This window comes from Protopterus annectens, chromosome 6.part1, assembly GCF_019279795.1.
Source record: "Protopterus annectens isolate FY-2018-M chromosome 6.part1, PAN1.0, whole genome shotgun sequence".
Taxonomy (NCBI): Eukaryota; Metazoa; Chordata; order Ceratodontiformes; family Protopteridae; genus Protopterus; species Protopterus annectens.
In genome coordinates, this window is record NC_056738.1 from 183,047,105 (window position 1) to 183,072,933 (window position 25,829).

Below are 25,829 nucleotides of genomic sequence, written 5' to 3' on the forward strand. Positions count from 1 at the left end.
CTTTTCTGCCACTGAAGAGTGTTGCTCTTGCAGGCTTTCAAGGATCAATGGTCAGGTAACACTTCTTTACCTGGCAGTTAATTTCCCTTTTGAAAGCATCTTAATTTTTTTACCTGAAAGTTAACTTTTTCTGTAAAAGTGTTTGTATAAACTGTAATGTGACGGTCAGTTTTTACTAAGAGTGCTACTTCTATTAAGGAAAGAACATTAAAACTATTTTTTACTGTCTAAAAGTTGTTAAAATTACTTTTGGGGCTGGGTTATGTGTTGGAATAGCTAGTTAAGACTTTATTTTTCCAGCCCTTTGATTTATTTTTTCTTTCCAGTGTTTCACTTTGAACGCTTAAGTATGCATTTGATTTCTTGAATTTTCAATTAAGTTTTGATTCACTGGCATAAAGTAGTTGTCTCATGATTTGTCAAATGTGGTAAGTATTAATTTTAAAATTTTGAAGTATGGGAAGGGGATCTGTTTCCCTTTATCCTAAGCGTTCAGCAGTATCATGGTTAAACCATATGGAAACTCCAGTGTGTGGAGGATGCATGAGAGCACCAACGAGCCTCCATTACCGTTTCCCACTTGTTACCCTACAGTTGGGAGGGTAGCTGGTGGCCATTCTTTCTTTGCCAGGGGACAACAGCTATTGTCCTTTCATTCCCCCAAGCAAGAGTACACAGTGGCATGGCCATCAACGAGGCAGGTATGACTGGACATAATTAGTATGACCCCCATGCCTCTGCTTGTGATGATATAAGCACCTGCTTCACTGAGGGGGCTGCCCATACTTCCCTACGTAAACATGCATTCTTCTACATGTAGACACAAATGCTGCTGTCACTTGGGTGCTTATGCCCACTCCCTTCTCCTCCTCTGGATGGTTTTGTGCATGGCCTTCACCTCAGTCTGGAGCAGCAATCCTCATAAAACTGTAGCCACTAAACCTGTTTCACCCCGATAGACAAGAGGCCTGCCCCCCCCCCCCGCCCCCCTAGGTTTTTACAGTACAAGAGCCACTAATTGAACTCTTATCTGAGTCAAAATCAGAGCTCTATCCCATTGTGCCACAGAGCTGGTTATAAGTGAGCTTATATTGATTACTCACTCGTATCTCTCCTGTGCTGGCTTTTTGTATTTTTTTGTTTGGTTACCGGGATGAAGTGTTCCAGTCCATTGCACTAAGACAGCCAATGTTCATATTACACAAACATTGAAAAAACAGTGGAGAGTTGTGCAGCAGCATAGAAAAGATCACAACACAATTAAGCTTAGGAATTCTGGTTGAACCTGGATCATCTTGTGTTTAGCCAAGGGAAACCATGTAGTCTACAAAGCCAACATTTTTCTTGATCAACTTTGGCAAGATGTAAGAAAGTAGTAGATGTTCATCGTGTTACCCTGCTGCAGTCATCACACTTGGGTTATCCTGTTGTCAGGCGGTCCCGCAGTCGGCCAGAATTCCAAAGTCTTGGTCTGGCGTCGGTTGCTGTCGCCTCTTCCCTGACGTCAGTGCGCCAGGGGCATATATAATGCAACCAACGCCATTTTCCTTTCTTGCCGCGCGGTTCGCAAGTGCCGGTCGGCCGACTCCTGAGATTTTCGAATTCGAATTTCAGACCAAAGTCTTCTATAAAGCTAAGTACCCCGTTGGGGAAACTTTTCTTGCCTCAGGACCGATGTCAGAAAAAGTTAACAATTGTATTTATTGTGGGAAGCAAATACCTCATAAGGATTTTCATTCTTATTGCATACCTTGCCTGGGCCCAGACCACGACGTCACTACTTGTTGGTTTTGTGCTAGGTTTAATAAATGCACTATTAAAAGACACTTTGATTTCGCACGACACTACTTGGGTAGGAAATTTAACTACACCATGCCGTCGGAGCAGCCGACTACCGGCATGCACAAAAAACGCAGGGATAAAGGCAGACAACCCAGGCCTAAGCCAGATTCCGAGGCCTCTGCTGATCCAGTCTCCAGTTCTCCGGTCCTCAGTGAGGCTCTGACGCAGCCCCTGAATACCGCAGATCTGGAACCCGAGACCACTACGGATATTTTGACGGACTGTACCAGGCCGATGCAGCCTTTTACTTCAGGCCCTTCCGACGACTTTGCTACAAAAGAAGTCAGTGCTACATTAACGCCATCGGTTTCTGAAGGTGTTTTCAGACCGACGACTCTCACTATTAAAACGTTCTCTAAGTCGAAGACTCCTTCTGAATCTAAAAGGACTGCACTTCAGTCTCCTGTTCAAGGCCCCATGCCTAAGAAACAGATGCTCAAAATGGCTGAAGATTTGATTTATTTAATCAGGGGTTCCCAGCCCCCTCCTGACAAAAGGCCTAGACAAGAGGAAGATTATGCATCCTCTGAGCAAATGTCCATTTCTTCAGACTCCTCTGAGGACCAAGACTACTACTTCTCTCCTTATGAAGATTCTGATGCTGCGGACTCTATTCCCTCAGCTTCTCCTCCAGAAGACTACTCCTTTGGGGAAACTTTACACACTATGAGGGAACATTTTCACTGGGAAGGTCAGGACTACTCTTTTTCAAAGAAAAGGCTCAGAGAGTTTCTTTTACTCCCCCAACACAGACCACTTGCCATCCCACCAGTTTTGGACATTGTGGATGATGTCTATTTTGAATCCAATTTCAACCCTGACTCTCTACCTCCTGCTCCGGCTAAGCCTGACAGATGCTATAGAGTGCCTGATTCCCACAAATTTCTTTACAAAAGCCCTGTAGCTGACCCAGAGACTATCTCCCAGGGTCCCAAGGGGGCTAAGGCTTCTATGGCTAAAAACCCAGTACCTTCTGAGAGGGATTCCAGAGCACTAGACAGGTGGGGGAAAAAGGTTTACACCTTAGCCACACTAGCTATGAGGGCAGTGAATTGCCAATTTCATATGCTTAAGTATCAGCAATTTCTATTCTCTCAGTTAAAGTAAAGAATAACCACTCTCCCTCAACAGTCCGAATTGAAAGAAGTACAGGATCTGTTGCACGCCACTGAGCAGGTGGGCAAACATACCTTACAATGTGGGTTTGATTCTTTGGAGGCCTCCTGCAGAGCAGCTGTCACTGGGTCTGTTATATGTAGGCATGCTTGGTTAAAGGAACAAACTCTGCCTGATCATGTTAAAGCAAAACTACTAGATGCTCCCTTACAACAGGATGTTCTTTTTGGAGTTAAAGCAGAAGTTTTAAAGAAAATGGAAGGCAAGGCAAAAGCTATGCAGACAGTCAAAGATTTCCTACAAGTACAACCCCCTTGCTTCAGCAGAAACTGGCCAACAAAAAATTGGTCCTTTCCAGCCACTGACAGACCACAGAGGGGTAAATACAGACGCCCAAGGGGCAGAGGACAACCACAAGCCCAGTATAAACCTCGACAATGGGGCACTACAACACAAAAGGGAGGAGAAGACAGGTCACAATCCACCAGAAGGCAAACTCAATGACTTGCAACTCATCTGGCCAAGCAATACTCTCTTGGCAGCCCCCTTGGGGGGAAAACTCACACTTTTTGCAGACAACTGGCACATTGTCACAAAGGACAAATGAGTCCTAGACATAATTTTACGAGGATACAGATTCCACTTTCACACCTTGCCAATGAAAAGAGGAATGCCAAACCCGCCCCAAAATCAATGAGCAGAGGCACAAAAGCAAATTACAGCTCTCATGGACATGAGAGCCATTCAACTGGTACCTACTCAAGAGCAAGGCCAAGGATTTTACTCCAGACTCTTTCTAGTGCCCAGAAAGGACAATGCCTGGAGGCCAATTCTGGACCTTTCAATTCTAAACACTTACAAGTACCCAAATTCAAGATGCTAACACTACAGCAGCTACTTCCCATGTTGGGCAAGGAAGCATGTCTAGTAACGTTGGACCTCAAGGAGGCATACCTGCATGTCCCTATCGGACAAAGTTGCAGAAGATACCTCCGTTTCATTGCAGGTTCAACCCATTACCAATTCTCTGCACTGCCCTTTGGCTTATCTACTGCGCCCAGAGTTTTCACAAAATGCCTGGCACCAGTAATTGCATACTGCAGACAAAAAGGAATTCAAATATATCCATACCTGGACGACTGCCTCATCCAAGCGGAAAGCAAAGACATTCTCTTACATCATCTGGCCTTTGTAAAGCATCTACTAAACTGCCTGGGGTACACAGTAAATGAAAAGAAGTCAAAACTAGTACCCTCACAAAAAATGACATTCCTGGGTGCCAGCTTGAATACAACGGCCCAGAAGGCTTATCTTACGCCAGACAAGCAACTACAACTGACTCAATATTTCAAGACAATGGCAACAAAGACCCAATTAACTGCAAGAAAAATTCTGCAGGCTTTAGGCTTCATGGCATCTTGCATACTAATACCATTTGCAAAGCTGCATATTAGGAAATTACAGTGGTACCTAAAAAGCATATGGTCTCAACACAGCCACAGCTTGGACACAATGATATCTCTCATTCCCTGCCTACAACAGGAATTTCTATGGTGGTCACAGGCATGTCACCTCAACAAGCATCAGCCTTTCACCTTGCCCCCAGCCAGGCAAACTATCACAACAGATGCTTCAGACTACGCCTGGGGGGCACACATGGCAGGACAATGCATTCAAGGCCTATGGACTGCAGATCAAAGAAATCTGCACATAAATCAAAAAGAGATGCTAGCTGTACAGAAAGCTCTGACAGCCTTCAAGGATCTATTACATCCAGGACAACTTGCAATAAAGACGGACAACACCACAGTAATGTGGTACATAAACAAACAAGGTGGTACACATTCCTACCCTCTATGCAGGCAAGCAATGATCTTATGGAACACAGCTCTGGCTTACCAGGTCCAGTTACAAGCTCAATTCCTGCCAGAACAGAAGAACACATTGGCATACAACCTCAGCAGAAACATCAAGGATCCCCACGAGTGGAAACTAGATCCACAAATATTTGCAATGATTACTCAAAAATGGGGCCTTCCAAACGTAGACCTGTTTGCCAGTCCTCAAAACTATCAACTGACAAAATTTTGTACAAGGACATTCCACCATCAAGCTTGGAAAGTGGACGCTCTCTCTTTCAGTTGGAAAAACCTGACAGTATATGCCTTCCCTCCAATGCCTCTCCTCACAAAGGTTCTTTTGAAAGTCAAAAAGGAGAGACTACGACTGATTCTCATAGCCCCAGACTGGCCACGCCAGCACTGGTATCCGCTATTGAAAAATATGGCCCACAGTCCACCATGGATATTGCCTCAAATCCCCCATTTGCTCACACAACAAAACAATCAGATTCTTCACAGCCAGCTCAAAACTTTAAATCTGGCTGCATGGCAAATCAACTAAACATCCAACCAGCTCCTCTTTCACAAGCAGTTCTGGATGTTATTCTGGAAGCCAGGAGGCCAAGCACCAGGAAGGCTTATTCGGACAAATGGAAAAGGTTTTGTTCCTGGAACCAAGCTAAAGGCCAAGACACAATTCAGCCTCACATGCCTCACATTCTACAGTATTTAGCTGAGATGTTGCACAAAGGACTTTCCTTTTCCTCAATTAAAATCCATGCTTCAGCTATTTCAGCTCACTACAACACGGATCCACCTTTATTTTCAAATCCTCTTCTAAGGCAGTTCCTCAGAGGGGCAAAAAACATTAGACCACCCAGGAGAGCTCCTACACCAACATGGGACCTCAATTTTGTTCTGGGAAAACTAACGCTACCTCCCTTTGAACCAGCTTTTTCTGCAGATCTTCAGTTCCTGTCATGGAAGACTGCCCTGCTCCTAGCAATAACTTCAGCTAGAAGAGTCTCAGAGCTACAGGCACTAATGGCAGTGGAACCTTTCCTCATTTTTCATCAAGACAGAGTTTCTCTACGAACTAAACCTTCTTTTATGCCTAAGGTGGTTTCTAGTGTAGCTTTAAATAAAACCATCCACTTACCCACCTTCTTCCCCAATCCACAGAAGAAAGGTGAGAGACTCCTACATTCCTTGGACATTCACAGGCAGCTTCGTTACTACTTGGACAAAACTAAGGCTTTCAGAAAATCTGACCAGCTCTTTGTATCCTATGCTACAGCTTCCCAAAGGAAGGCTATATCAAAGCAAACCATTTCTAAATGCATAGGTCATTGCATACGTTTCTGCTATACCCATCATGGGAAACAAGTTCCTGCTACCATCAGATCCCACTCTACCAGGGCAACAGCTACCTCTACAGCCTTTCTCAGGGGGTTCCAACCAAGAAAATTTTAGAAGCTGCAACTTGGAGTTCAGTACACACTTTTACCAAACACCATCACTTACCTCTTTACTCTAAGTTCAGGGCGGGCTTCGCCACTGCAGTTCTGGAGGGCCTTATTGCCTCCACTAACCCTCTGTGATATCTCCCCCCTACCTTCGCTTTGGGATTCAACCCAAGTGTAATGACTGCAGCAGGGTAACACGATGAACATGTAACAGTTTTTTACCTACCATAAATGTAGATGTTCGAGTGTTCACCCTGCTGCAGTCCAGGTTATAGGTTCATAGGTTTATACTAGGCTATCTGCCCTAAGGCATTTATAAGCCTAGCCCAAATTTTTGTGGCTTACGCCACCCCTTATATGAAAAAATACTGTGCCCATTAGTTTGTTGTGCCTCTGTCCAGCAGTGACACAGAGATGATTCCCAGGATAAACCTACGATCTCCCATCCACAGGTCAAGATTTCTCTTGAACAGAGGCAGCGAGGTGCTCTGCCTCACATGGACCGGGATTTTATTCCACAGCATAGGGAGTCTCTGAGTGATAAATCTATCCCTCCAGCACATCCTATTTATATCCGTGCTAAGGTTTAAGTCGCTTGCTCTAGTGGTTTTGGTGGATTTGGATTTTTGAGGTGGAGCATGTCCATTAATTCCAGGTTGGACATGGCCTTGTATGTCAGGCACATGTCACCTCTGAGCAGACGGTATGCAACTGAATAGAGCTGGAGTTTCTTCAATCTGGCAGCATATGACAGATTTTGGAGTCCCTTTATCCTTTTGGTGAGGAACTTTTGGGGTCTCTCCAATTGCTGCAGATGTCGGGTGCGATACATCCCGAATGGGGCATTGTACTCGATCATTGGTCTGATAAGTGAAGAGTACAGGGGAACAATGACCTCACTAGATCTGGATGTAAATCCCTTCATGATCAGGTGGGCAATGTAGAAGGTCTTTCTAACCACTTTAGCAACGTGAGTGTCAAAAGAAAGGCCACTGTCAACCTGGGTCCCCAGGTCCCTGATAACCTCTTCTGTGCTTAGTGGATTGCCACCTATATGGTAGCTTGGGGTTACCTTGTTTTTCCCGAAGGGTATGACTCTACATTTTTTGGTGTTTAACTTCAGGCCATGGCTCTGGCACCAGCTATCTGTTTCCATGAGTCCCTTCTGAAGGATATCCGTGTCCGATGCACTTTCCACTATGGCGCCAGTTTGCAGTCGTCTGCAAACTTTGTCAGCCAAAGTCCTCCCATGTTGGCCTGTACTTCTGAGAAGTAGATGCCGAACAATAGGGGACCAAGGACCGAGCCCTGTGGGACACCGCTTGTGACCGGCTTGGAGTCTGACATAGCGCCAGCAACTCTAACCCTGTGGGTTCTGTCCTTAAGCCAGTTTGCAACCCATCTTGTGACATATGGGTTTACATTTAAGCTGGTAAGTTTTTCTACAATACCCGAGTGGGGTATTGTGTCAAGGCCTTTGCAAGGTCAAGGTAGGCTGTATGGACTGCCTTTCCCTCATCAATGGCCTTGGTGACTGTTTTGAAGAAGTCGACCAAGTTCAAAAGGCATGATCTGCCCTTGTTGAAGCCAAACTGGGTCGTGTCCAATGTCTGCAAGTCCCCTATATCTTTGTTTAAGAGCTCCATTATGATCCTCTCCATAGCTTTGCAGACTAGACTTGTTAAGCTTATGGGGCGGTAATTACCAGGGTCCGTAGAGGCACCGCCTTTGTGGAGTGGGACCACAGTTGCCGTACGCCACTCCTTGGGCACGTATCCTGTGGTAAGGCTGAGATTAAACAGCTGCTTTATGTGCAGGTTTAATTCCTCATTTAGCTTCGTGTAGCACACAGCCGGGGACACCATCCGGTCCCATTGATGCTGTGTTTTTAGCTTTAGAGAGCAGCTTTCACCTGCGCATTTGAGATGTCTGGGAGGCTACACTCTGCTGGGATAGTTATCTCTCCTTTAGGGGGGGAGAGGGGGGTGAAGATTGCACTGAACCTGTCTGCCAGTATGTTGGCAATGTCTGTGGGTTCAGTGATTTTTGTATCATTTTGGACTAATTCTGAGCATATCTGGGAGTTTCCACCCAGGTTCCTAACATAGCTGAAAAAGGCCTTATGATTGTCCTTTGAATCCATGGCAATTTTTCTCTCAAAATTGGCCTTAGTTGATGTTATGAGTGCTCGTATTTTTTTACTAATAATGATCAGGGGTGACTTCCCTTTTATGGATTTTGTTCTATCATGTAATAGCTTTCTCCTCTTATTGTAAAGTTTGTTAATGGCTGGGGTCCACCAGACTGGACGTTTGCCCTTTGTGGAAAGAGTCTTGGTTTCATTTGGGATTGCCTGATCCATGCAGTCCTGGAGGTGTTCATAGAAGGCATTTGTAAGGGCTTCCGCAGCTTGGGTTGTGGTTTCCACTGGCTCAGGGGCCTTGAAGGATACCACACCAGTCTTGAGTAGTGTGAAGTTTGCTTTAGAGAAGTTCTTCACTCTGGTCTTTTTTGTTTGGGGTGGGGGCGGGATCTGGATTTCCAGTGAGATTAGTTTATGATCAGATCTCACCAATGAGGGATATACTTCCGGTGTGGAGCATTTTGTCCCCATGTTTGTGATAATGAGATCTAGTATATTTTCTCCTCTCGTGGGAACAGTGACTAGCTGTTCCATGGCATTTGGGCTAGAAAGTTAGGGCTTGAGTAATATTCCCAGTCTATATTCGGGTAGTTGAAGTCACCCAATATGATGGTGTTTGGAGATACATTTATACCCTCCAGTGTCTTCAGGAAGGCTGTGTGGGGTTCCTGAGTTTGAGAGGGTGGCCTGTAGCATGCTACAATTTGTAGAGCAGTTTTGCCTATGGTTAGTTGCACCTGGATGGTTTCCGAAGCTTCATGCGTTGCCACCAACCTGGAGGTGTGGGTATCCTTTATGAATATGGATACACCCCCTCCTTTTGTGGTGTGGTCCGGGTTTTGGGGCCGGAACGCATGATATGAGGTAAAACCTAATAGTGCCGGGTGCTCTCAGGAGCCTTGAACCAGGTTTCAGTTACAGCACAGACATCGATGTTCTCCATACTGAGAAGGGCCTCGAGTGCGTGCATTTTGAGATTTAGACTTCTGGCATTGAGCAGCATTACCCTCAGTTTCTTCCCATTTTTGTTTTCTAGGGTGGTAGGTTTAGAATTTGAGCCTTGCCTAAAAAAGGCACTATGGGGTGGCAAGAGCCTTAGCCAATATCCGGAATCCCAGGGGTGACAGGTGCAAGCCGTCCCTTGCGAAGCAGCGTGGCTTGTCAAGCATGTCATCCCAGGCAGACGGACACTGGATCCCCTTTGAATGACACCAGACATTAAGCCAATTGTTAAAGCTGATCATCTTGTCTCTGTATTGTGGCATCATTCTTGGTGAAGGAAGGATACTGCTCAGGGTCAGGGTCATACCTGCCTGGGCTACATAATCAGAGAGCTCCTCTATGTCTCCTTTCATGTAGTCCAGGGAGGTACGTCTCGAGTCGTTCACACCAGCATGGACAATGACTGTCATATTTGTACTTGCCGTGGAGTGAACAGAGTGCTTGTGTTATGTGGTGGATTCTAGCGCCCGATAGGCAGCTTACTGTGACCCTCTCCTTGTTCAGCCTGGTGAGTGGGACGTCAGTGTGTCTGACTATGGAGTCACCTATGACAAGTATGTTTGGTGTTGTATTTGGCCTTAAGGGTTGTGACTGCTTTGCACACTGCTTTTGTGGTTTATGTGTTGCTTGTGGGGTGTCTTGAGGTAGCAGTTGTTTGGGTGTCTGCTTTGGAGGCCTCTGCTGTTTAGGTAAATTTTTGCTCAGAGCCTCCGAGTATGTCTTTGTGTGTTTATGTGTTTGATTCAGTGGTGTGGTAGCATTATGTGAGGCTGGTTTTGTGGTGTGTGTAGTTGCCTTCTCCTCCTGTCTGGTCTTGCCAGTCCTGTGTTGAGAGAGCTCAGCCTCCAGTTTGGCTAAATAGCTGCATCTCTCGCAAGTATTTGTGTTATGTGGGAGGAGGAGAGGGTTGTCTGTGTACATGAGGCAGTTATAACATTGCCTCAAGATTCCCAGATTCACCAGCTGGACCGGAGAGGAGATTGACAACTGACCTTTGGACATGCTAGAATAATATTGGGAATTACTTAATTGAAAACAAGGGCCAGTGGGGAGTGAGGGTGTAGTGCTTTTAATTTTTAGTGCTGACTTATATAATTGCTTTAGTGAGCAAGTGCCAGGTAACTTGAGTGCAATGTGTTACAAGTAACTAAATGCAAAAACGACAAACAGTAACTTTCTTTCAAGTGAAACAAGGAACTAGTACAGTAAGCAATGCAGATATCACTAGTGATCCACAGAAGCTGAGAAGCCGCGTATTAGGTGGAATTAGCTTCCAGGGAAATAACAAGCAAACAAACAACAAGCATATAAACAAAGCTAGATTCAGCAGGCCTGGATCTAGTCTATGCTAGAGCAAACAAGGTGTACCAATTTCAGTAAGATACAGTTCAAGTATTCAGGCACTATAAACCTCTAACCAGAAATTCCCAGCTCAGAAGGGCAGAGTCCAGCCTCTTCTCCCACAAGAGTGCAGACCACGAACCTTCTTAATGTAAAATAACTGGCCTGAAGCCCAAGTGCCTAAACCAGAACTAATAGCCTTGGACACTGGGCTCTCAGTCAGCAGTTCCCAACTTAGAAGGATGAAAGCTACCTGTCCTGCCACCACAGTGCTTGCCACAAACCTTCCTAATGTAAAACTGGTCTGAAGCCCAAGTGCTTCATCCAAAAGACTTAGAATGATAGCTACACTTTAATCAAGTTACAACCAAGAAGTAATAAATGCACTTGAATAATTTAGAGAATGTCTGGATTAGTGCTCAAGTTACACAAACAAAGCTAGATCCAGCAGGCCCGAATCCAGTCTATGCCACAGCAAACAAGGCGCACCAACTTCGGTAAGAAGCAGTTCAGATATGCATGCACTATAAGCCTTTAACCAGAAATTCCCAGCTCAGAAGGGCAGAGTCCAGCCTCTCCTCCCACAAGAGTGCAGACCACAAACCCTCTTAATGTAAAATAACTGGCCTGAAAGCCTAAGTGCTTAAACCAGAATTAATACACTTTTAGAATAACAGACACTGAGCCCTCAATCAGCAGTTCCCAACCTAGAAGGATGTAAGCTACCTGTTCTGCCACAACAGTGCAGACCACAAACCCTCTCAGTGCAAAACAACTGGTCCGAAGCCCAAGTGTTTAAACCAAAAGGCTTAGAATGAGTTACACCAAGCAGTAATAAATACAATTGAGTATTTTTAAGATGATGCAAAAGTAAAATGAAGTAGGTAGAAACACAAGTACAGTAAAAGCAGATAACATTTTTTTTTTTTTTAATATCTTATCTGAACAAGTGCTGAGATCAAAGAAACAGATTTGAGTGCTGAAACTAGAAAACTGGCTAGTTATAAGGAAAAAAAAAAACAAGCCAGAAGGCTTCCCTCAAACACAGAAGGGCCTTGGGGCTCAGAAGCCTACAAATAGTCTATACCACTTAACAGGAAAGGCAGGAAATAAGCTTAATTTTTTTTTGTCTGTTTCCCAGATGCTCTCTTTGTACACAGTAGGAGTGCCTGAAATCAGAATATGATCTCACTGCACTCAGTTGAGTGAGCAAATGAGATGGGCCCAGAGGCAGGCTGAGGGGCGGGCAGTTTCAAGGCCACCAAGATTAACACCAAAACCAAAACAAAAACAGGGAGGGTGGGTGGGAATAACTGAAGAGCAGAATAACTGCCACTTGAGTTAAATATTCCTTCACACAGTTTAAATCAAATTAAATACTGTATTTTTTTAAAAAAAAGTGCAGATAAAGGTACTTAAATTCTCTTATACGTCCAGTTGAATATAACCAAGTTCTTAGCTGTCCAAAGCTGAGGTTTTTAAGCAATAAAAATTTCACAATGCACCACTTAAAAAGGCAAGGACAGGAAATCAAAGAATGTGGCTACCCCCACACCTGTAATTACTAGCAAATAACACACTAGCTTCAGTTCAAGTTACTAAATAGCAGAATAACTGCAACTTGAGTTCAATATTCCTTCAACACAGTTTAAATCAAATTAAATACTGTATTTTTTTTTAAAAAGTGCAGATAAAGGTACTTAAATTCTCTTATACGTCCAGTTGAATATAACCAAGTTCTTAGCTGGCCAAAGCTGAGGTTTTTAAGCAATAAAAATTTCACAATGCATCACTTAAAAAGGCAAGGACAGGAAATCAAAGAATGTGGCTACCCCCACACCTGTAATTACTAGCAAATAACACACTAGCTTCAGTTCAAGTTGCTAAAGAGCAGAATATCTGCAACTTGAGTTAAATATTATCCCCCTCCATCCCCTCTGATATACTGGCTAAATCTCTTCAGTGCCTTACTGATGTATTTGCTTATAGCTGAAGGGATTTTGTGTTTGTGCAGTGGTTACTCCATTTGGTACTAATTTCTGACCACCTTTTTGGGGGCACCTGACATCTGGGGCAAGAAAAACTGAAGAAAATGGCGTCGGTTGCATTCTATATACCCCTGGCGCACTGACGTCAGGGAAGAGGCGACAGCAACCGACGCCAGACCAAGACTTTGGAATTCCGGCTGACTGCGGGACTGCCTGACGACAGTATAACTCAAATGTGATGACTGCAGCAGGGTGAACACTCGAACATCTACATTTATGGTAGGTGCAAAACTGTACTTTTGCGATCTTGATAGATTTTGATAAACATGTACGTATCTGCCAAAAAGGCATTCTGCCTAATGAATGAAATTATTTTATCCTTGAGTTGTGATGAATTTTATCATGATGGTGGACCATGTAGGGAGATATCAACATACACAAAGTACCAATCTTTTGGGATGGTATTTTTTCCTTTGCAGACAGATGGCTGAATAACATGTTCATTCTGTAGCCTTGATACTAGCAATAGAGCAACGTTTGTGATGTGAGAATGATGTCTGTGGTATATTGCCTTTCTGAAGCCTTTTCAAGTATATTTTAAAGTAGCTTTGACAGTAGGCAGGCATATAACCCTGCTTGATTGAGTAGTTCATCATTTTTGGTAGATGTTGTCTTAACCAATAAATAGTTGCAGCCTTCTGTAATAAAAAAAATGTCATCTTCAGGTCCAGAGCATCAAACAGATAAACAGCAATCTGAATCATTGCGTTGAAGGAGGGATTGCTGAGCTGAGACCCCCTGAGGTAGGTAGATATTCTAATACCTGAACATATTACTAACATAAATATTGTTTAGATGTGTGAATTTTGCCTTAAGGTTAAACCTTTTTTCACTTGGAGTAGTTCAAATTGTCTGCATTGAGGAGAAGTGGAGGGCCATGATCTAAAAATGTAGATTAAATGTTTATAGTTACTGTTATTTTTCACAGGCTTCCTATTGAAATGTCGGTACTCTAAATGCCGAATGTCAAAAACCTGGAGAAGAGAGAATCTTCAAAGGGCACTTTCTCCTTAAAACTTTTTGCAGTGGGGGCAAGCCCCTCTGCCCCAAGTGAGCTTATATATACCAATTGCCATACCTGTGAGAAAAGGGAATATTCAGAAAAATATCATCTTAGACTTGGTATATGCAAGCCCATTCTTATGGCCATTCCGTCTGTGTTTTGGGACTCTCTCTCCAGCAGGTCCCAACATTCTAAATGGTTACCTTTTTCACATTGTACCAGCTGTATTAACTTTCCGTTCAGTATTTTTCATGTTTACCTCCTTTAGCGGGCCTCTTTTTTTTCTATAATGACAGTTTTAAGTATTTTATTCGCAGCCAAATTATGCATAGAAAGCTTACAGTAGTTAATCGAGAAGAAACTAACCAAACTAAACAATTTGCAGTGTGTTTAAAACAGAAAATAGCAAGTTGCTTAAGTACAGTAATTAAATTTAACATAAAAATCCAGGTCCGAGCTGGAGTGGTCTTTGATAATTTGGTTTTAACTTCTCAGTGATGCTTTACAGGCAGTAAAGTTTTTCCTTGGATTTGGAAGGCTTGTATGCATTACAATATTTGTTAATAGAAGAAAATCATGTTGAACCAACTTCTGGCAGAGATTAGTCCAAAGATGTTATACAAGTATTTTATTAAAGGAAACAAAGCAGATAATGCTAGAAGCTATATTGCTTCACCTTTACTTCTAAAGTTCAATCCAGTATTTAAAATGCACCGCTGCCAGAATGAATCCTGAACTGTGATATTAAAAAGGCAGCATCTCGGTAATGCAAGACCATTATTTCTTTACTGGGGAGCAGTGCCAAAATATGTCCAGTGGAATTATTGCATACTGAACAGTTAGGTTTTTACGTGTTTCCTTCCTTTTTGGTAGAAGTTAAATAAGTATTTAATACAAGTTTTTATAATGATTTATGTTTTAAGATAATGGAAAATTAAATATTTTTCTAGCCATAGTTTAGCTCACTTAGATTAATGAAAAGCCTGATTTTTAAACTTTAAATACTTTATTGTGGAAGCAAATTGTTGTAGAGATAGTAATTTCTCTTTCAAAGATAAGAAATTAACAAACCTTCCACTTTAGTCATTTGCAGTCATAAACTCTGCGCTACTGTTGTATTTTTATTTATTTTTTGCCTTTAAAGCATTTTAAAGGTCCCTAATACTTGAACTTGCCATACCAATGTAATTTGTTTTGTTATAGTATTACACTTGCAAGCAAACTTTTTTGGTGTTTTCACATCGAGAGATTAGCAGTGCCCCTGTACATGTATACACTTGCAGAAAGTAAGTTTTGTCTGTAAAACTACCCTTAGAACTGAAACCTATAACTTAGTGTTGCCAAAGCAAATGCATTGCAAGGAGATGGGCTTAGAGCAGCTAGCTTGCAGGCTAAAGAGCACTAGTAACAAGTCTTGGTACATTCTAAACTAGACTAGTGCCAAACCTCAGAGACCACCCAAGGAGAGACCTCTGTATATCCCAGTATACAACCTACAGTAACTCACGAAAATATGGGTCCAGACAACATGAATATGCAAATTCTAAATGTCTCCATAGCCAGCTTGGTAGATGTGGGCATCTTGAAACAATTTAGCAATTGTATTGTGTTTACAGACAACCATGTAATCCTTGAAGAAAAGCAGTATGCGAGAGATGCACATTCCCAATTTCACTTGAGGCAAAAATTTGCCATGCAAAGTTTCAAGAACACACTACATACACCACACAGACCAACATATGCTGAGGCACTAAAAAGAAATCTTCCCAAACCTCAAAGACCTCCCAAGCCTATAATCGGCAACACCTATTTTCAACAGTCTCTAAAGCACTCATGAAAAGCAACACCAAATACTACACACGTCTACACCCAGTGGAGCCCCAAGTGCAAAGCCCAAAAGGCAAGCAAACACATTGTCCAGGAATCTTTTTATAGGGGACTCCATTGTATGACACACAGATGCCCCACTCGCCAGACTGAACACTCAGAGTTCAGATAAGTGTTAGTTGCACCAGCTACACAGACAGGGGCAAAAGGCAGAGTAGTCTCAGTCTGTATTAGCAACAAGTGTTAGGTTGGTTAAACAAGAAGATGCCCTGGAAGTTATCCATGTGCAAATCACCATAGACAAAGTCCCATACTATACCCTAGCAAGCTGTAAGTCATGTCTGTGTCCATAGAACCCCATAGCTCACAACTAAGACCTACTGGAGACGGTCACCATTAAATGAAATATTATATTCATGGGAGATTTTAACTCCTCTTGTGTAGACTGGAAAACGAAACCTACACTGCCTCTAAATTACAGGCATAATTCCTGGATTTAACACACATACCCATGACCAAATAGTGTGCACGCCCACCAGAGATTCAGACTTACTGACCTGGTTCTCACTAATATAGGAAAATGCTGGCTGTAAACCCCCTGCATAACTTGCTGCATTGCCAGCTGGCCCAAAGGTAGGACCCAGGAAGTTAAGAATGGCTAGACTACCTGCACTAAGAAAAAACATTTGCCATTGTGTACCTCAGAGCTGGGACTTCTGCTATTTGCCATTTACTTTTTGGAGTGAAAGGCTAATGTTAAGGGCCTTTGGTAAACCAAGTTCACAGACAACTGCAAAGTGGGAGCTATCATAGATTTCTCCCCAGGAGACAAACCTCTTACAAGAGGATTTAACAGAGAAAAGTGACTGATTCCAAAGTCTTGGATTAAAACTCAATACCAAGAAATGTATTATAGTGCCTTTTGTGAAAACTGCCACCCAGGCTGATTACTCTGATGAGACACCCTAAAGAGTTGACACCATAATCGGGAATCTGAGAACATATATCGACAGTAATCTGGCCTTTGACCAACATGTGGCCAAGGTACTAAGAAAATCATTCTGTCACTCAATGTATAAGTAAGGGCATGATATCGAAGTCCAAGGAAGACATAGTGCCACTTTATTTGGATTTTTCAGACCCATCATTGAGTACAGTGCCCCCTTCAGCATGTATCTGACCAACAGCTAGAACTCCCACAAAGATTCTTTACCAGGAGATTCCAGAGTATACACACACTGTCCCTTTATGGAGCCTTGAAGCTGTATCTCTGTACTCTGTCTTCTACAGGTTACAGAGAGGCAGTCTCTACTTGGCATTCAAGGTATCCTGGGTTCCACCTCTGTGATGGAACTTTTCACATCCACAAAAACAAGCAACATCAGAACCAGTAGGTCCAAGGATTTAAATTTTGCTTGTGACATAAATCACACAAGTTGGCGCAACATGTTTCTGAAGATTCCTCATGCTGTGGAGCATGTAAAGCAGAGTCCATCTTTAACCCTGTTTAAGTGCAACATGGACCAATGAATGGAAATTAGAAATTCACCCTGGGTCTGACCCCATGTTTGTCAGAGAGGCGGACAGTAGTGCCCACAAAAACGACCCCTCCCCACATAACCTTTAGAAACTTCCTATCGTAGCCCCTCCTAACAAGCTCTCATGATACATAGCAACACAGTTATTTTGAGTTGCATGGCTAGACTTATAAAAGCTTTGGTGGTAGTTGGCTTGGTTTAAAAGGTTTATAGGGTCATAGCTGTAATGTTATTCAGATAACATTAGTAACCTAACTGTTTGGGAGATGTCAAATTCACAAATCTCAGATGCAGAGAGTGTTTCTGACCCGACCCCACAAAAAAAAAAAAAAAAATTAGATACCAAAAATCTAAGAAGTCAGTCTGGTATCTGTCAGTCTGCTACTAAAATATTAGGATTGCTTGGGTAAAAACAGAAATTGAAAACAGGTTAATTTAATTAAAATGGAAAATTGTCGTTTTAACTGTAAAAAAATTGATATGTGCTTAGAATAGCTTTAAATCTTTAAACGTGAAAGATATTGGTAGATTCCACCTTTTTACTAGTATACAGTTTGTTCATATTTTATATCAAATTAGAGAACAGGTATGACTCTCAGCATAATGATAAAAAGAACAGAAACATTTTTGAGGAGTTTGAAATCAGAAATAATCAAGGAGGTTTTGGAAGTTGCAGACCCACTACCCTTCTAAGAGCAATCAATATACTCTAAGAGGTCATGGTTAGGTAACCACATTTGTTGTGTCTTTCGGCTTTTCCCGGTTAGGGGTTGTCACAGCGGAACTCCAGTCCGCTAATGATTGGCAGTAGATTTTTATGTGCCGAGTTGCCAGTCCTGACGCACAACCTTCAACAAAGGTACGCCCATTCAAGCATGTCTCCACACAGAAGACGCTTTAGCTGAGAATCCAACAGGACAACGTCTTACTGTGAGGCGACAATGCTACCGCAGCACCACCACCGCGATAGTTAGGTAATGGCTTGGCAATATTTCTAATGCAACCAATTCACAGTTGTCTTTTAGCTATTAAAAAAAATGACATAAACTAATTTCAAAATTTTGCACTTTTTAATATTTTGCACCTATTTGCTAGAGATGTTTTACACTATTTAAAAATAAATAACCTTTTATTCATGACTCTGCTCCTTCCATTTGCAATAACATCTCACTATGTTCAGAAAATAAACAGAAAACCAAAAATGTGACTTCACTTCCTGGGGGCTTACCTGATTAGCAAGATTTCTCTGTGTTCAGTGTCTTTATGGCCCTTAGACCTTCCATGGCTACTTTTCCTCCAGCTCCCCCTCCTGTTATCAGCCGTAGGACTCAGACTGAAGAACCTCTTACAATAGAGGCAGAAGACCCTTCAGATTCCTCTTCTGAGGATTCTCTGTCTTATGCTTCACAAATGCCTTCCCCTCCAAGATATGCCTGGAGAAAACTCTCTCGGATGAGAGTTTTTTTCAAATGGGACTCCAGAGAAATGTCTGAAGTCCAAAGGAGGTATTACGAACTTAAACAAATGGATATCCCTTCACCTTCTGCCATTCCACCAGTCCTACCAGCCCACTTAGATGCCTTTTCTGCAGCTTCAAAAAGTCCTGAATCCCAACCGCCTGCTTGTAGAAGGCCTGACAGATTTTATAAGGTCCCAGAAGGGGTAAAATTTCTAATAAAATGCCCTGTTACAGATCCTGGTACCATTTCTGTCTCTGCAGGCAAACCTTCCAGACTGCTACCCTCTACCTCTGTCCTTCCTTCTAATATGGACAGCAAAACTATAGAGAGAATTGGCAAAAAGGTGTACACCTCTGCCACTTTGGCATTTAGGGCCATCGAGACTACCAGATATGTCTAAGCACTCCCTGGCCCTTTTAACACTGGCTTCAGAACTCTTGGATGAGCTCCCTGATTTGGCCACAAAGTCACAAATTTCTAACCTGATCTCCTTTTCCTCACAAGTGACAAGACACTCAATCAGATGCAGTTATGATCTGCAGAGGCTTCAGCCAGATCTGCAGGCTGTACCTATGTGCTTAGAAGATACTCTTGGTTAAGACTCCAACCCCTACCTGACCATGTCAGGGCTAAACTACTAGATGCCCCCCTAGATAATACTGCCTTGTTTGGAGTCCGAGTAGCAAAACTTTCAAAACCCTTCAACAGAAGGGGAAAGAACTACAGGACTTGAAACATTTGTTTTTGTCACCAATTCCTAAATTCCACAGAAATTATCCCACAAATGGATGCTACACAGGGATTTATTTCTGGACGTAGTCCATGGGTGGGGAATGCTACAAATAGATTTGATTGCCTTCCCTCTGAACAGACAACTTCCACAGTTTAGTACCAGGGCACCCAGCCCCTTAGCAAGGGTGATGGCCGCCTTCTCTGTCTCATGGAAGGGGATGTTTCTGTATGCATTCCCCCTTTCCCACTCCTACAAATAGTCTTAATGAAAATTCAGCAAGGCAAACTAACAATCTTGCTGGTGACTCCCTTTTGGCCAAGACAACACTGGTTCCCCCTCCTTCTGCATTTGGCCAGGGGCAATCATCACAAGTTACCTCAGAGTGGACCTAGTCACACAAGACAAGGGATCCCTATTCCATCCCCAGTTGGAATCTGAGCTTAACCCTCTGGTTGATAGTTTTGATCCCTGTCAGACACCTTTACTCTGAAGACATGCTAAATGTCCTGCAGGAAACCAGGAAACCCAATACTAGGAGATTATATTTGTCCAAATGAAAAAGGTTTTCTATTTGGTGTGTAAAAAGACAGCTAGACCCATTTCAAGGAGATGTCCCCTTGGTGCGGTCTTATCTGTGTGAATTGTTGCACGCAGGGTTGGCATATTCCTCTTAAGGACCACCTTCCTGCTGTTTTTGCTAGTCTGCCTCTTGACCCTCCACTTGCTTCTAGACTTCAAGTGAAGTTATTCCTAAAAGGATTCTACACCTCAGGCTCCCCAGGAGGCCAGTTCCACTGCTGCGGTACCTGAACTGTGTTAGAGAAGCTTACCATTGCCCATTTTGAGCCAGCAGCCACAGCCTGCCTATAGTACTGCACTTTGAAAACTGTGCTTTTGGTGGCCCTGACATCAGCCAGGAGTGTGTCAGAGCTCCGGGCTCTCATGGTCACCCCACCCTTTTTAATCTTTCACAAGGATAGGGTAACCCTATGGATTAACCCATCCTTTATGCCTAAGGTGGTCAATTAGTTGCCCTGAGCCAATTTATCTACCTGCTCACCTTTTTCACAACTCCAAAATGATAATGACAAGAGTCCTGCATTCCCTTGATGATCAAAGACAACTAAAATTCTACCTAGACAAGAACAAATCCCTTAGGAGGTCAGAGCAACTGTTTGTCTCCTTTCACTCCAGAGCTCTGGGAGAAGCTGTGACAAAGCAGACTTTTTCTACCTGGATTTCCAAAGCCATTTCCTTTTGTTATACCTACCGTGGCAAACACCTGGACTCTAACATAAAAGCCTATTCCACTAGGGCCATGGCCTCTTCTGGAGCATTTTTCAAGGGTCTGGACACTGCCTCTATTCTAGAAGCAGCTACCTGGTCATTTGTCCATACCTTCATCAAACTCTACAAACTGGACCACATCTCCAGATCTAGAGCAGGTTTTGCTAGGGCAGTCCTGGATGGATTTTTGGAAAATGATTCCAAACCACACTTCCCTTTGAGCTATGACACTCGACCAAAGGATGATGTTCATCGTGTTACACTGCTGCAGTCATCACACTTGGGTTATCCTGCCATCAGGCGGGTCCCGCAGTCGGCCAGAGTTCCAAAGTCTTGCTCCGGCGTCGGTTGCTGTCGCTTCTTCCCTGAGGTTATTCAGTTTTGTTGCAATTAGACCAAAAATGTTTTGTGTGGTGGTTAGGTAGTTAAGTAGACAATTTAAGTAGTTTTAAGGTTTAGCAGTTGCAAAATATTTGGTATAGATTTGTAGCTTTCTTCTGTTTTTTTGTGCCTTATTATAGTTGGTAGAAGTGTGTGTGTGTGTGTGTGTGTGTGTGTGTGTGTGTGTGTGTGTGTGTGTATGTAGATATAGAGATATAGATATATAGATCTATACAGAGATGGGGATGCACAAGGCAGTGCATTTATTTATGCCGGTCCCAAGCACGGATAAATGGGGAGGGTTGAGTCAGGAAGGGCATCCGGCATAAAACCTCTGCCAAATTACTTGTGCGGAGAACATTTCATATTTCCATACCGGATCGGTAGAGGCCCGGGTTAACAATGACCACGACCAGTACTGTTAGCCAACAGGGTGCTGGCAGAAATTGGGCTACTGTTGGCCGAAGGGGAAGAGGAGGGGAAGGCATGCCCGAAGGCAGGAAGAGAGGAGGAAGGTTAGGAGTTTAGTAGTGAGGGTAGGAACTTTGAATGTTGGCAGTATGACTGGTATAGGGAGAGAGCTAGCTGATGTGATGGAGAGATGGAAGGTTTTGATATATTGTGCATGCAGGAGACCAGATGGAAGGGAAGTAAGGCCAGGTGTATAGGAGTTGGGTTGAAATTTGTTCTATCATGGTGTGGATGGCAAGAGAAATGAGTAGGGGTTATCCTAAAGGAACAGTATGCCAAGAGTGTTTTGGAGGTGAAGAGAGTGTCTGATAGTGATGTTTATGAAGCTTGAAATTGATGGTGTAATGATGAATGTTAGTGCATATGCACCACAAGTTGGGTGTGCGATGGATGAGAAAGAAACATTTTGGAGTGAGTTGGATGAAGTGGTGGTGAGTATACCCAGGGGTGAGAGACTAGTGACTGGAGGGGACTTCAATGGGCATGTTGGTGAAGTGAACAGAGGGGATGAAGAAGTGATGGGTAGGTATGGTGTTAAGGAGAGGAAGGTCAGATGGATTTTGTGGAAAGGATGGACATGGCTGTGGTGAATATGTATTTTAAGAAGAGGGAGGAGCATAGGGTGAGGTACAAGAGTGGAGGAAGATGCACACAGGTGGATTATATGCTATGTAGGAGGGCCAGTCTGAAGGAGATTGGAGACTGTAGGATGACGATTATCAAGAAGAGGAGGAGTGTGAAAGCAGTGCCAAGGATTAAATGGTGGAAGTTAAAGGGTGATTGTGAGGTGGAGTTCAGGGAAGAGTTAAGACAGGCACTGGGAGACAGTGAAGAGTTACCAAATAGCTGGGTGACTACAGCAGAGCTAGTAAGGGAGACTGCTGGAAAGGTGCTTGGTGTGACATCTGGACAGAGGAAGGAGGACCAGGAGACTTGGTGGTGGAATGAGAACGTACAGGATAGTATACAGAGGAAGAGGCTGGCGAAGAAGTGGGATTGTCAGAGATAAAGAAAGTAGACATGAGTATAAGGAGATGAGGCGCATGGCAAAGAGAGATGTGGCGAAGGATAAGGCATATGGAGAGTTGTATGAGAGATTGGACACTAAAGTGGGAGAAAAGGGCCTGTACTGATTGGCTAGTCAGAGGGACAGAGCTGGGAAAGATGTGCAGCAGGTAAGGGTGATAAAGGATAGTGAGGGAAACGTACTCACAAGTGAGGAGAGTATGTTGTAGATGGAAAGAATACTTTGAAGGGCTGATGAATGAAGAGAATGACAGAGAGAAGACTGGAAGATGTGGGTATAGTGAATCAGGAAGTGAAACAGATTAGTATGAAGGAAGTAAGGACAGCTGTGAAGAGGATGAAGAATGGAAAGGCTGTTAGCCCAGATGACGTACCAGTGGAAGCATGGAGGTGCTTAGGAGAAATGGCTGTGGAATTTTCAACCAGATTGTTTAATGAAATTTTGGAAAGTCAGAGGATGCCTGAGGAGTGGAGAAAGTGTTTTGGTATCTATCTTTAAAAATAAGGGTGATGCGCAGAGCTGCAGTAACTACAGAGGGATAACATTGATCAGTCACAGCTTGAAGTTATGGGAAAGAGTAGTGGAAGCTACATTAAGAAGGGAGGTGATGATTACTGATCAGTAGTATGGTTTCATGCCAGGAAAGAGCACTACAGATGCAATGTTTGCTCTGAGAGTAGTGTTGGAGAAATACAGAGAAGGTCAGAAAGAGTTGCATTGTGTCTTTGTGGACTTGGAGAAAGCATATGACAGGGTGCCTAGAGAGGAGTTGTGGTATTGTATGAGGAAGTCGGGAGTGGCAGAGAAGTATGTAAGAGTGGTACAGGATATGTACAGGGGTAGTGTGACATTGATAAAGACTGCGGTGGGAGTGACAAATACGTTTAAGGTGGAGGTGGGATTACATCAAGGATCAGCTCTGAGCCCTTTCTTATTTGCAGTGGTGATGGACAGGTTGACAAATGAGATCAGACAGGAGGCCCCGTGGACTATGATGTTTGCAGATGACATTGTGAATATGTAGTGAGTAGGGACCAGGTTGAGGAGACCCTGGAGAGGTGGAGATATGTTTTAGAGAGGAGAGGAATGAAGGTCAGCATGGCTAAAACAGAATGTGTGTGTAAATGAGAGGGAGGGTAGAGGAATGGTGAGGATGCAGGGAGTAGAGTTGGTAAAGGTGGATGAGTTTAAGTACTTGGGATCAACAGTTCAGAGTAATGGTGAGTGTGGAAGAGAGGTGGAGAGATTACAGGCAGGGTGGAATGGGTGGAGAAGAGTGTCAGGATTTGTGATTGACTGGTACCAGTAAGAGTGAAAGGGAAGGTCTACAAGAGGGTAGTGAGACCAGCTATGTTATATGGGTTGGAGACGGTGGCATTGACAAAAAGGCAGGAGTCATAGCTGGATGTGGCAGAGTTAAAGATGTTAAGATTTGCATTGGGTGTGACTAGGATGGACAGGATCAGGAATCCGTATATTAGAGGGTCAGCTCAGGTTGGACAGTTTGGAGACGAAGCAAGAGAGGCAAGATTGCATTGGTTTGAACGTGCTGAGGAGGGATGCTGGGTATATTGGGAAAAGGATGCTAAGGATGGAGCTGCCAGGTAAGAGGAAAAGAAGGCGGCCTAAGATGAGGTTTATGGATGTGGTGAGAGAGGACATGCAGGTGGTTGGTGTGAAAGAGCATGATGCAGAGGACAGGAAGAAATGGAAACAGATGATCCGCTGTGGCGACCCCTAACGGGAACAGCCAGAAGAAGATGATCTATATAGATATGAAGAGAGAGGAAGGAGTATATACATATACACACATACTTGTATACTATTTGTGTGTGACTGTTTTCCATAATTCTAAGGACTAGCAGTTTTTTCTGAGAATCCTTGTAATAACATATTGCCAAGCCAGACAAGTTCCTTCTTCTTTCCACCCCCACTAACAGGGAGTCTAGGGCATTGGTCAGGTTCAGGGAAACTGACTTGCACCCCATTGACCTTTGCCCTCAAGTCACTGAATTACTTGGCTTATGTCATCTGATTTCAGAGAGGCTTGACTAAGGAACTCTCCAAGTCTCTTTCCCAGAGTATTGCCTGTGGATGTTCAGAAGAAAGTGGACTCCCCAGCTGTCTACTCTACAGTTAATTGCTTTTTCATACAGTTGGTGGCTCAGCCTAAACTGCATTCACAGGTCTAGCCTTACACCGGCATACCTTAATGCATTTCTGATTTCACAGAAGGCTTTAAGTCCATCAGCACCCTAAATGATGGCACATAAAGTCTGACACACAGCCAGATGGCAAGGCTCTCTGCAGTGGGCATTTGTTTTTCCACCATCGAATCAGAAGGATGGGAAAAAGATGTGGTTTTGTAAGTCAGTCAGAGTTCTTATAACTCTCCTGGTGATAGACCTCCACATAGCATATGGAGGAAATTCCAGTGGACGTCGTCGAAGAGGCAGAGATGGACAACATAACCAAGGTTTCTGTGGTCCTTTTACAAAGAAGCCCTATAAACATTGTTCAACTGTTGCACTCTGAAGGCAGTTGGGGGATGCTTATCCTTGCACTCTGAAGCCTGGCAAAGCACAAAAGATTTTGTGGCTGCTAAAGATAACATCCAGAGGATATTCTACCCCCTTTTCTCATCCTTGTATGAAAAAGAGCATTCCCCATGTTCCACCCAGTCAGTGGGAACCAGCAGCACTAATTTCCAAGAAAGAAAAGAAAAAAGTCATTCAGCTGGTCCCCCAAGACCAGTTAAAATCTGGAGTCTAATCAAGATTCTTTTCAGTACCAGAGAAAACAGGGGTGTCTGACCAATTTTCGATCTCAGTCACCTGAATCTGTTTGAGAAACAGATAAAATTCAGGATGGTCACAGTTTAGTCCATTTGTCTCTGAGGAAAGATTATTAGATGTGCTCGATAGAATTCCAGGACGCTTACTGTCATGTAAAGATAGAGAAGCGCTCCAGGAGATTCCTCCATTTTCTTCTGGGAACCAGTCACTACCAGTTCAGAGCCCTGCCTTTCCGTCTAACCACAGGGTGTTCAAGATAATGGCAGTGATAGCAGTGCACTTGCACCTACTAGGGATCCAAGTCTTCCAGTAACTTGACAGTTGGTTCCTAACTGCAGCTTCAGAGCATTTGTTATTACATCACTTTGACTATCTGCTCCAGTTACTGGACCAAGGTATAACAGTAAACTTTTCCAAGTGTCCGTTACCAGCCCAACAGACAGATCTGAAGTAGTTGACTTCAACCTGTGAGTCTTTGAATCTGAATCAGATCCAGGAAGGCCATATA

At 43.4% G+C, this 25,829-nt stretch overlaps 1 protein-coding gene across 1 annotated transcript in view; it reads left to right on the plus strand.

Annotated features, from left to right (window-relative positions):
* Positions 1 to 25,829, plus strand: part of LOC122805455 (REST corepressor 2-like) — an 858,342-nt gene that overhangs the window by 332,203 nt on the left and 500,310 nt on the right. Inside the window, exon 5 of the mRNA XM_044075623.1 lies at positions 13,465 to 13,542. Coding sequence (XP_043931558.1) covers positions 13,465 to 13,542 — 78 coding nt within the window. The remainder of the gene's footprint in view (positions 1 to 13,464; positions 13,543 to 25,829) is intronic.